Source organism: Pteropus medius, unplaced genomic scaffold, assembly GCF_902729225.1.
Source record: "Pteropus medius unplaced genomic scaffold, Ma_sr-lr_union100, whole genome shotgun sequence".
NCBI lineage: Eukaryota > Metazoa > Chordata > Mammalia > Chiroptera > Pteropodidae > Pteropus > Pteropus medius.
In genome coordinates this window covers 15,898,755-15,912,065 of record NW_024342471.1, presented here as the reverse complement: position 1 = coordinate 15,912,065, position 13,311 = coordinate 15,898,755, and the positions used below count along the sequence as shown (strand labels likewise).

General features: G+C 37.3%; 1 protein-coding gene across 2 annotated transcripts in view; it reads right to left on the bottom strand.

The window, feature by feature from the left end:
• Positions 1-13,311, bottom strand: part of STK4 (serine/threonine kinase 4) — an 84,389-nt gene that overhangs the window by 59,860 nt on the left and 11,218 nt on the right. For both annotated transcript variants that reach the window (XM_039864422.1, XM_039864423.1), the window contains exons 4-9: positions 11,009-11,123; positions 8,388-8,552; positions 6,509-6,676; positions 4,741-4,878; positions 2,150-2,278; positions 1,314-1,500 (exon numbers count right to left, since the gene is read on the bottom strand). In XM_039864422.1, coding sequence (XP_039720356.1) covers positions 1,314-1,500; positions 2,150-2,278; positions 4,741-4,878; positions 6,509-6,676; positions 8,388-8,552; positions 11,009-11,123 — 902 coding nt within the window. The remainder of the gene's footprint in view (positions 1-1,313; positions 1,501-2,149; positions 2,279-4,740; positions 4,879-6,508; positions 6,677-8,387; positions 8,553-11,008; positions 11,124-13,311) is intronic.

The window sequence follows — 13,311 nt, the reverse complement described above, 5'->3', positions numbered from 1 at the left end:
CCACTCACTGCCAACCTTCCTGCCGTTTTCCTCCAGGAATTTTTCAGTAATCTCCAGTCTAAATTAAAGACTCTCCCACTCTGCTTTGACAATACTCTAGATTACCTCTACTTTGGAACTTATTTCACGCACAAAAGTGTAATTAATGGTCTGCCCCTCACACTAGACAATGAGTTTCTTCAGAGCGAGGACTGTGTCTTCATTCCCTGCTGAATTCTCAGCATCTACAAGGTACCCGGGATACAATAAGTGCTGAAGAAAAATTTATTAAATTAATCAATCACAAAGCAGAGGGTCTGGCGCAGGGATTGGAGAACTCTTTCTGCCTATAAAGGACCAGATGGCAGAAATTCCTGGCTTTGGGAGCCACATGGTTTCAGTCACAACTTCTCAGCTCTGCCTCTGCAGAACAAAAGCAGTCTTAGACAATATGTAAATGAATGGAGATGGCTGTGTTCCAACAAAACTTTACTGCCCAAACCAGGTGGTGAGCCAGATTTGGGCTGTGGACCACAGTTTGCCAATCCCTGGTTTAAAGGAAGAACTTTAAATTTTAAAAAAGGAAGGAAAAAAAAAGATGATGAAACAATCAGAGACTTGATGCTTTAAACTTACACAAAATTTAGGCTAAACTGTACTTACACAACTCAATGATTACCATTTTGTACTATCTCCTCTCCTCTGTGAGCTGGTCTGTGATGCAAAGTAAGAGGAAGGGAAAGGGGAGGAGAGAATGGCGCTCTGTGACAGACAGGAGCTCACCACAGGTGTCAGGCCTCACTCAGTCACAGACAAAAATGGATCAGCAAGATAAGAAAAGCAGCAGAGATGGGTTTAAACTAGAAGGGATTTGCTAGGACTTTAAGTTTGTTCACTCATCCCTAATAGATTGACTGAGTATTGGTAAACCTGGGTTAGACACACAGAGTAGCATAAAAATAGACTCAAGATATGTACAGTCAATAGCTGAGAATTTCAGTACACTTTGAATTATGCAGCAAAACAATGTATGTGCTTGCCTTCCACCGATCAAGGAAAAGAAGGAAAAAATGACAACGTTCGCTCAGGGATTGGCCATTCAGGTTTGAAAGTGAGTCCATGCTCATCGCTGCTGCTTTCTTGCCTCTGATGCCACATGTGAGCCTTCCCGTTCCCTGAGCCCTGCTCTCACCACAACCCTCCAGCGCCTGCCTCTCTGGCTGTGGCAACAGAAGAGCACCTCGAGACCGAGCCGGTGTGGACCAGGTGAACCTGTTTTCTCTGGAATGTGTATGGTCTGTCTAAGAAGTTACTATATTTAATCAGAGCCTTACTTTTCATAGTCCCTTCCTCTTCCTCATCCTCTGCATTGATCACCATGGTGCCCAGCTGTGATGGCAATGTGTCATCGTGCTCAATCATAGTATTGGCTCCATCACTCATGGTGCTGGCTACTCGGACAGTGCCCATCTCATCACCTGCTGCTCGAACCATCGTGCCAGAATCCATTTCATCCTCCTCCTGTAAAAGGACAAAATCTCAAATAGGGGCTAATTTGATTAAAAGATTTTGAGTTTTCTGAATAACTATTACTCATCTTGATGCAAATATTTCTGGATCTGACACTTACTGAGGCCCTAGACCCACCTTGTAGAACTGAGACTCTTATTTAACCAAAGAAGATTATAAAATTATCCATGTGAGAGTAGCATATCTAACCTTAAAGGACCCTCACCCTCTCCCCCTTTCTCTTTCTTAATAGATTTTGCAACATGGATCTAAGGAATTGAAAAGACATCCTTGGAATCTCAGGGTTGTGAGGACATCTGTAAGTGTAAAATCTATGTATTTAGTATGAATTCTAGATTCTCCAAAAAGGCCATTGGAAAAACCAAGTCTCAGATCTGAAGATTCTCTTTCCTGAATAAAAACTTAAATTGAATAAAAGATACAGGGGCAAAATAAAATTTCAAAGTGTCTTAGGACGCACTGTGAGAAGAGCAAGCACAACTGCACCAAGCCTCCTGCAAGCCTTGGTCCAGGACAGGTCTTGGTCACACAAGAAGATTCTCCAGCTCCAGGATGACCAACATCTACTAGTCCTGCCTGGATTGCAATCCTGAAATAACCAGCATTAACGCCTGAGCCCAAAGCCAGGCCGGCCACTCACTGAGTTTTCTTCATCATCCTGGTCCACCTCCCGCTGCTGGGCTTCTTGGCGTTTCAGTTTCACGTCCATGGCTTCATTAATTAAGTCCCGCAGTATCGATACTCCTTTGGCATTCTTGACAAATGGGTGCTTAAACAAGAAAGTAGCAAACACTGGGGATAGTTTATATGGCACGACTGCCCAAATAGTGCCTGGCACGCAGGAGGAACTTGATAACATTGGTTGAAATCAGTGAATCTAATCTTTCTCTTTGCGCTTCGGACAACAGCTAAACCACACTCACTTTATAACTGAACAGATGCACTTTCGAGCTCTGCCCATCTTTTTCAGCCTGGCGAGAACGTCTCCTCCATTTCTCTCTGCCAAATCTACAGATTCTCAACAGGGTGGGATCACTCCCTAGAGAAGTTTTGTAAGGTTGGGAGCTTATGGTTGTTACAGTGTTTGAAGAACAGGAACAGCATGGGAGGGGACACTGGGACACTACAGTCCTGCCGGTGGAGAACGCTCCAGGCACGTGAACTGTGGCACATTCTGCACATTTTCCAAATGTCTCAGTCTACACATACACTTTAATAAATAATACTGAAATTTTTTTCAAGAGAAGCAAAAAGTGTAATAATTTGGGAGGTGATTTTGGAGTGCAGGCTTACATGGAATAAAGACACTGTTTAGGAATCACTGAATGATTTACTCACTCTTTCTATTCTTTCTATTCAACGTTCTATAGAATTTCCAACCACATAATTAGGTAAAAAGGATTTTAGTGCAAAAGTGGAGTTACTGCAGAAATACTAAAACTGATCACAAATATGTGACAGATGTAGGCCCAAATACTATTTAATCAGCAAAGTTGCATTGGGAACATAGGGATATTGCTGAATTTCATTTATAAAAATGGCTTAAAGTTTTTAATATTAATACCATCTTACATTTTTGTTGTTTATGTTTGTGACTCAAGAAACCTATGCTATAAAAGTCACATATGGAGATTCTTTCGGCGGGGGAGGGTGCCTGTTGTTTTCCAAATTTATTCTGATATTGTCCCTAGTGTTTCTCTTTGCAACCCATTCTCTCCTGCACCCACCAAAAGACAGGGGCTCCAAAGTCTTTGTAAGTACTACAGAGACTGAAAGGATGCCTCAATATGTGGTGAGATCGCAAAAAAGAGAAATCTCTTCCATAAAACTTCATCAGTTCCCCATCCAGGAAGGAAAAGAATTTCTCATTACACTTAGAAATAAGATCTGTTTATAAGAATATCATATTTCCTTGTTCTCTCCACTTGGAAAAATCTTTAAGATCATTTCCCTCCTCATCATATGCAAGTAAGTCTGGTCTGTTATGACATAACATTTAGTTTTATGCAACTGTTCACCTATTCGTTTTCCTATTTCATGAATGGAATGGTTTCTGTTCTTCTTACTGCTCTTAAATCTAAATTCATGATGCTAGGTACAGGTGTCTAACTACTTCATTGTGTCTATAAGTTGAGTAAAGCTGGAGTATTTCTATGTTGTCTGATATGTTATTTTATTATAAATTGTCTTTTTATTTTTCCATTAGATCACAGATATTGTACTGATTCCTTTTAAATCATGGGCATAGATTTTATTATCTATGAGTTTCATTCTAGAAGAGTAATGAGAGTGTTAAAAGGTGTGTGTGTGTGTGTGTGTGTGTGTATGTGTGTTATAAAAAGGGGGCACTGGGTCTGAAATGGTTGAAAACCATTTGCCTAGCCCAATAACAGCAAATATTTGTCAAATCCATAATTTAATACGTGTAAAGCATTGTTCAAAGTTATACATATCACTTAATCTTCACAACAGATGAGGTAGGTATTTTATCTCCATTTTATAAATAAGAAAACTATAGTAACAGAGAGGTTATGTTACTTGCCTAAGGTCATCAAGCTTGTAAATGGGAGCCAGGATTCAAATCTGAGCAGTCTGACTCCAAAACCCCAGCTCCTAACCACTAAGCATACTGCCTGCCAAAGCCCACCATCCTGCAAGACCCAGGCACAGAGATCACACCTTCTCCAGGAAAGCATTCCTAGCATCTCCAGTCTGAAGTGGCTTCCTCCCACCCTGAGCTACAACAGCACCTACCATTAATTTTAGTTCTTTGTCAGAACTGAATAGGATTGACGGCGTTCCTGCTCTGAAATCAAAAGACCTAGGTTCTAATCTCGGCCCTGCTGTTTACCAGCAGTATCTCAAAATGAGTTAACCTCTCCCAGTCTCCATTTTCTCACTTATAAAAATGAAATAATACCCATCCCTCACAGGGTCTACATGATGATTAAATGATACAACACATGAAAAGCATCCAGCACACAGCAGGTGCTCACTAAATGTAAATTTCTGTTCTTTAATCTCATAGAGCCCTGCATTTTCTTGCATTATTGTCTTGTTCAGTGATTTAACATTCTTTTCTATGTCTTTCCTATTCAGTTAAGATTCAAACCTCCCAAGAGGCAGAGAATGTCTTATACATTTTACCATCTCTGTGTAGGTGGTTAACAGCATCTTTTGGTTGGCATGGAAATGAAACAGAGAGAGGCAGCATCCCAGGGTGATTCATACCTGTAGGAGTTGAGTGGCTGTGGCTCTCTGCTCAGGGCTCTTTACAAGACACTGCTTCACAAAATCCATGAAGTTATCTGACCACAGTTCTGGCTTTCGAAATGTGGGAGGAGGGTTGGTAGGAATCATGAAGATTGCCTAGTTAAAAAAAAAAAAGATTTGGTAAAATAAAAGTGATGCTCCAATAAAAATATGACTAGAAATACGGTCGAAGTTTGATAAAGTGATTTTTCTCTTATCTACCGATAAGCCCATCCAAAATCCAACAAAAGTCTAAGTATTCAAAGAAATAAATATGACAATTAGAGAACCTCATATAATAACTTTCTCCCTCCTCCTCCCTCTTCTTCCCCCTCCTTCTCCCTCTTTCACATATATCCTTGTCCCCTGAACCTCATAATATCATCAAGCTTTTTTTTCTGACCACAGTATATTGCCTTTCAAAATGAACAGGCAAAACCTAAGAGCATCAATATCCTGAAGATAACCTCAGCCCCTCAGCTGTCAAATTCCCTCCCCTCCTAAAGGTTGCCACCACCACTAGATATGACTGTAAGATCATAAACCCAGATGTCCCCCAAATCCCAAGGGATTCATTAACCTCCAACCCAAGCCAATTCAACATACTTGAAAAAAAAACTGGCTCACTACATTGCAGTTAAAAAAAAATAAAACTCTTATTTATTAATTAAGTTTTATTTATTTATTTGTTTGTTTGTTTGTTTGTTTGTTTATTACGTTTCCAATAAGAGCCACAGTTTAAAAAAAAGCTCTTTGCAATAAGCAGCTCAAATGACACTCTTTAAATCAAAATTACATTCTTTAAATACAACCAGTAAATCCTTCCACCCTTCCCCACTTCTGCCCCTCCAAAAGAGGAGAGCTTATCTTTGAACACATGAACACTTAAAAAAAATAACTGTTAAGTCTTTCAATAGTAGAACTAATTAATCAGAGAAGAGAAAAAGCTGGAGTTGGGAGGTATGGAGAAGACTACAAATTCCCAGAGGGAGGCAGGGTTGAGGCCTTATAACAGAACTGTGATGAGGGGTCTTGGGGGTGGGCAAAGCCTGGAAACCCCTTAGTGTGTTTAACGCTGAGGGCGTTTCAGTAGAGAGTGAATCTATGGGCCCTTAACATTCTAGAAGCAGATGGAGGTTGGAGAGTATAGAGCCACCAGATGAAAAGAGTCTGGGGCTCTATGAACGAAAACTTACAAATGTAAATACCTATAAGGGCCAGGCAGGAAAGACAAATGCACCAGGCTGGGTATTAGTGAGATGAGTTCAAAAAATAGTGTGCCTTCCTCTTAATACTACTATTAAGAAAAACATTAGAGAAAACACTATAATAAGTTGACAGCTGATACTTGGTGAACAAGGAATCGTGGAGACTGATAAAGTGGAAAGCCCATTAACTTGTATAAAGGAGAATGCTCCTCAGTTCCAGTTAATGTTGTGTTAAAATGTGAGCACCTAAACTAAAAACTATACATATTGCACAAGTTAAACCAAGCATTTCTGTGGCCCATGTCCTGCCAGAGGGATATCAAGACATAGCCTCTGGAATGGAGATGGGAAAACCACACATGAATTAATTAGTGATTACAACTAGTGGAAGTGTTATCATCTGAAGTCCAGACTGACACATCAATAATATGCGATTAATACATTTATCATTTAGTACCTAACCAAGTAAGTCGTTTAACTAACTTTCTAACGATAACCAGTAACTAACCACTACAGTGGTGTTCTGTCCATTTCCTTACCCTCATTGGATGGATATCAGCATATGGGGGCTTTCCTTCAGCCATTTCTATGGCAGTTATTCCCAATGACCAGATGTCTGCCACACAGTTGTACCCAATTTCCTGAATCACTTCTGGAGCCATCCAAAACGGTGTTCCTATCACTGTATTTCGCTTGGCCATAGTATCCTAAATAGAAAGTGGGGAGAGATAGACACTGAGAATTAAAACTACTGAGAAAGAGAGACTTTTCCAACAATAAGTAATGACTCACACTCGAAACTCGTATAAAAACCACATTCAAGGCATGATCAAGCAAGTCGCAAAAGAAATTCGAATAATCTAGAGACAAAAGGTTCTCAATCAGCTGTTAAAACACAAAAAATAACAACCAATACAACACTAAAATAAGATTGACAAAAATGAAGAAGATTAATAATTACTGTTGATAACAACATAGAAAATCATGCACTGAAGTACACTGTTACTAGAGTATAAATCAGTACAACTTTTTAGTAAGCCATTTGGCAATATTTATTAAACTCAAATGTCCATATCCTCTGATACAAATCTATTTCTAGAAATGTATCTTATGCATAGGCACCCTAAGATATATACATAAGTGCTGCAGAAATATTTGTAATAAAGGGGTGAAATAAAAGTAGGAAACAACCCAAATGACCATCTAAAGGGAGTATGTTAAATAAAATAAATATCCATACAATAAAACACCACACTAAAAACAAAAGAGAGAGGTAGATACATTTTTCTGGCTTGGGAAAAATATATAAGATATATTGTGAAGCAAAAAAAAAATAGGTTGCAAAATTATATATAATATAGCCTTGTTGTTGTAAAAGGAAAATAATGAAACAAAAACCAACAATAACAAAAACTGTTCCTTCTGAAATGCCTGTGGCTTAAGTTAGGTTATGCCAATTAGAGGCAAATGGCAGGTAATATTTTTAAATTGATCTCACTTAGTCTTATAGAAAATATTAACACAGGAACTAACTTACTGCTTAGTCATTTCCTTTGCTCTGAAACTTGAAATTTGCTGGAGTAGTTTTCAAATGGTGGTAGTCAAAGCTGTTTTCAAGGATTATAACTAAAAATAGATATTTGGATAACTAAAAATTTTTTGAAAATTAATAGTATTGAGTAGATACTAACCCAACTAGATCAATGGAAAATATTAGGTCCAGATACAGACTAACATCTTCCAGGTAGATTTAATATAAAAAAAAAAATGTACATAATATCAGCTCTAAACAATATATATAGTCTACCACCTGACAAAACTGTTTGATGTATAATTTTATTGCAAATTTTCGTATATACCTATCTAGAACTGTTTTGATGTTTCTATATATATTTCACATATACTTATGTATTTTACAAAATCAGATAATTCTAGACTTCCTGTTTTAAAATGTTTTTTTTTTTTCATTGCTATGCACCAGTGAAGCAGAACGAGAATCAAGAGGCTGTATCCTGGAAGCAAATGAGGACGGTGTTTTCAGAAAAGTAACTGCCGACTGCTACCTGGAGGCTGAATGAGAAGCTGTTACAGCTCATTCGGGAAAGCAGTTTGGATTTCATTTTTCTTCCTTCCATAAATATGGTGATGCAGCCCAATAGAATTTAAACTTCTAGTCTATCATATCTCGTTTTAGGTTTTATTATTATCAAAGTTAAACAAACTTAAACTATGAGAACTGAACCCCAGAAAAGGATCTAAAATAACCTACTAGCTCTTTGGTAACCTAGTGGTGCATCCTATACTTTTTTTTATTAATACAATTAAATCAAATATTATAGTTTAAAAATAAGTAAATAAAAGGAATTCCCTCTCAGAACAAAGCTGAAAGTTATCGGTACAAGTAGCATTTTTACTTACTGTAAGTTGACCTGCTACCCCAAAATCTGCAAGTTTTGCATGTCCTTCCGTATTTAGCAAAATATTTCCTGCCTTGATATCTCGGTGTATTTTCCTCATAAAATGAAGGTATTCCAGTCCCTTAAGCGTTGATTGTAATATTGTAGCTATTTCATCTTCTGTTAACTGAAAAAAAGAGAGGTTAAAATTCTACTAGTTTACATCAGCACATTCAAAAAAGAAAAAATATTACATCCAAATTCCTTTCCTAGAATATAAGATCTTATTCAATCTGTAAACAGCACTTGACAGCTTCTAATACCATCACTATACTGACCACTCCCAAAGTTGTATTTCCAGCCCAGATCTCTCCCCAAACTTCAGATTCCTATACAACATCTCCAATGAATAACATGTCAAACTCAAATTCTTTATTTCTACTACCACATTACCCATCTCCTTATTACTGGCCTAACTTACTCTACTCTCTGGAGTCTTCTCTCTCTCAGTGAAAGGCAATTTCATTCTTCCAGTTGCTCTGGCTGAAAACCTTGAGATCATCCTTGGTTTTTTTCCATCTTCAAAATCTTCTGTAATCACGTGGTCCAAGCCACCATCATGTCCTGCTTGAACTATCTGAATAATTTCCTAACTGGTCTCATTGCTTCAGCCCTTGACCCTCTACAACGTATTTTCCACACAGAAGCCATAAGGAACCTTCTAAAATGTAAGCCAGATCTCTCAAAACCCCAACGGCTTCCTAAGTCACTCAAAATTAAAGCCAGTCCTCACCAAGATCTTACATGACCTAGTTTCCAGCTACCTTCACCTTCTATCGTTTTCTATCTTGCTCATCCTGTTTCAGCCACATAGGCTTCCTTGATGTCCCCTGAACACGCCAAGTACACTCCCACTTCTGGGCCTTTTCACCTGCCTACAATGCTCTTCATCTAGATATCTATATAACTTCCTTACTTCACTGTCTCTGCCCAAATCTTACCGCATCAGAAAATCAGAGGGGCCTTCCCTAGCTCCCTCCATTCCTAGATCATTCTCTACCCCTTTATTCTACCTTATTGATAACGCAGCATTGTCACCATCTGATCTATCACACAATATTTGTATACCTATTTAGGTAATGTCTGCCATACACTTAAAGATATCTTAGATCTATTTATTACTGTATCCCTAGTACCAAGAAAGGCACCTGACAAATAGCAGGGTCTTAAAAAAACATTTGTTGAATGATGATGAAGAAATAAAAGCATGTTGGAAACTGACAAAGACCATCTATCTGCTCAGTCCCAGTCCTAAACAAACTCAATCAACCAGCAAATTCTCACTTAGTTCTCCTTATGACAAACAACTTACATTTAGAAGGAAGCATACTGTGGTGCAAAAAATATGGGATTTGGGAATATAAAGACCCAGCCTTTACTCTTGGCTCTGCTTTCTAGCTGTGTGACTCAAGCAAGTTATTGAACTTCTCTTAGGGTCAGTTTCTCAATCTATTAAATAGGGATATCACTTGTCTTTAAGAGTGTCATGAAAATCCATAATATAAGGCATGTAAGAATACACATGGTTTAACGACTACAACACTATCAATCAATCGACAAATATTTAATAAGCATCTATTAAGAGCCAAGCACTATGCTAATAATATTAAAAACAGCTAACAATTACTAAGCATTTAATCTATACCAGGCACTACTTTTGTAATCTCATTTAATCCTATAACAATCAAATGAGGTAGGTACTATTATTATCATCACCATTTTTTAGGTAATGAAGCCGAAGCACAGACAAATTAAGTAATTTGTGCCAAAGGTCATGGAGCTAATAAATGATAGACCCTCACTAAAGTCCAAGCAAACACTATTGGCAGGGAAGCAAGCTAGAGTTTGGGGTAACTTCTGCGGCCAAAGAGAACAAAGCTCAACACTGGCTCGCAGACTCCATATTCTAATCACCTGACTGCCCAAAAGAAATATATATAAGCCACAAATTCGACTTTTAATTTTCTAGTAGCTATATTTAAAAAAGAAAAATAAACAAGCAAAATTAATTTTGATAATATATTTTACTTAACCATATTTGTCTGAAATATTACCATTCCAATATGGATTCAATATAAAAAATTTAAGATTTTTTACATCTTTTTTTGTACTAATTCTTCAAAATTTGGAGTGTATTTTATACTTACAGCATACTCAATTCAGACAACCCACATTTCAAGTACTCAATGACTATATGTGGCTGGTGACTGTCATGTAATCACAGTAACAGCTAATAATCTTTCACAGAAAGTATTCTCTGACTAATAGGGTGTAGAGGAAGTTAATCTGTGAACATTATGTGTAGGAGAAGAAACCAAATCCAAATCAAGATTGAATAGTCATTTTTTCCCCCAATAACAAATAAGCAAAGCATGTAAATATCACTGTATTGGGGTGGTGTCAAAACTGCCACATTTAAGAGACATCGAAAAGCAGAGGAGGGAAAAGAACTATGAAAAAGGGGAAATTTGACAGTCATCTCTCTAGATATGACAGTGGAAGAGTGCACATGAAAAACAGGCAGAGAAAAGAAAATGGTGTAAGAGACCAGCTCAGTGGTATTATTCTAGAAGGTAAACTTACCGTTTTATTTCGTAATCGAATGATATCAGACACTGAACCAGCCCCGCAGTACTCCATTACGATCCACAAGTCTGTGTTCTTAAAATAACTGCCATAATATTTGACTACATGAGGGCTGGAGAGAGAAACAACACAAATAAGTGGAAGAGACTTCAAACATCTCTATTAATTCACTTTGTTAAATACATGAAAATTAATTCCTCTGCTAAAAAGATCAATTATTCATATTTATGGTTAAAATGGACATCCCCCTGATAAGAATGTAAACTAGCATCGATTTTCTGGAGGGCAGTAAATAACTAAAGTGGGAAAAAAAAAAAGTGTGGGTTCTTTAATCCAGCATTTCTAAGTCCACAATTCATCCTAAGAATTTGATATGCAAAAAGAAAGAGTTACCATCACAGTACTGTCTACAAAAGTGAAAATTTAGATACCATCTAAATGTCTAACACTAAGGATTTTAGTTAAAAAATAATGATATATCCATGTAATGAAAAAAACATGAATCCATGGAAAACATTACAAAATACTTGATAACATGAGAAGTTATCCTGTTCTCACACACATACACAGTGCAGATCACATAATAAGCATAGTGAAACTCCAAAAAGATATATGGAAAGATAGGTATATCAAGTAGTATTTAACAATGATTATTTCTCCAAAGGGAAAAGTGATTTTACTTTCTTCTTTTTATTTTCATTTTTCCAAGAAGCCACATGTACGTTGAAATAAGAAAAAAAACCCAAAACAATCTATTATAAAGAAAAAATTGGGGGTCTCAAGCCTGAAGAGAGATATAAAACAATGAATGTCAAAGAAAAGTCAAACATCTCATTGAAATAAAATAATCTGCCATCTGAGAGCTACCAGCATTAACAGGCTAGATTGTTATCAGGGCTAAATAATGTTGCATAAATGAAGATGCTAAAACCAACTTGGCTTCATTAACTCTCAGAACTGAAAGTTCCTTTATCTCTAGGAAACATGCCAATGACAAGGACAGCAGGAAAAAAAAACTGCACAAAATGAATATTAATAAAGAAACTGACGAATAGTCTCTTAAGGTACATATCACCACACTTTCTCTCCCTTCCCGAAATGTCTGTAGTATTTACGGCCTCTGCAAGGCAATCACTACCAGGTACTTCCTGTTAGAATATGTTCTATATACCTCGTATTGTCGGCTAGATTTTCTTGGCCTGTCCAATCAGTCTACAAACTCCCAGAGGACCAGAACTCGGCCCAGTTTTTCTTTGTATTCCTTAGAGTACTTAGCACAGGGCAGGCTCTTCAAAATATCTCTTCTTAAATTACAAACACTTGTACACCCTGTTTGGAACACAGCTCTTGCATAGTCTCTCAAAAGTGGCAAAGTCCTGATTTGCCAACTGGAAAGTTTCCATAAAGTATCTTATGGAAGAAAAGGAACACTGCTACCTTACCCTGGTCAATCAAGAAATATGGGGGTTTTATCTCAGAGAGAGTAACCACTAACATATAGAGAATAAAAGAAAGAGAGGCAGGGAGAAATCACTTAAGGGTTCCTGGGCAAAGTTCCTAGTAGGCAGCCCCACCAGCCCTAATGTTGAAGCTTTACAAACAAGAGGTACTGAGTTGATCTGCTGATCAAAAGAGTCTCAGAAGAATGAATGCAGCCTCAAGTGCTATACTTTCTCATTCTTTCAACTCCCTAGAACTGGCATTGTCCCTAAGTTTGTGTTTGTCTGAAATCTAAACGTTACTGGGAAAGCCTGCTCCATCACGGTGACCATCCATGTTGTCACAGAATTTCAGAGCAAACCACATGCTTTTTTGTGGTTGCCTCTTGGCTTGACTTCCTGCTACAGCATTTGACAAATCTTAGTTCCTCAAAAATAAGATACTTAACTACTCTTGGCTTGAATAATTTTTTAAAAATGTGAAGGAATGAACAATAATACATAAATAAGTATTCTCTTTTTACAGATCTATCTGATATTCTAAGGGTTCTAAAGGCGAAAGCACTCGAATTATCTGTTCTTAAGTGTCTCTGTAGAACTGTTTTCTCAATAGGAAGTAAGAGATCATTATCAAAAAAAAAAAAAGGCAGCACCACCTTCCTCTGCCTCTTTGCCTCTTCTTCCTAGTTTTGAAAAGGGCTTACTAAAAAAAAATAAAAAATAAAACAAAACAAAAAAACAAACAAAACTATACAGAAATACAAACCATAAAAGTTTAGCTACTCTTTTAGAAGAGGAAATAAGTTTAGCTACTAAAACACACAAACTTTTTGATCATATTTTTTTCTGAAAAGAACGTGC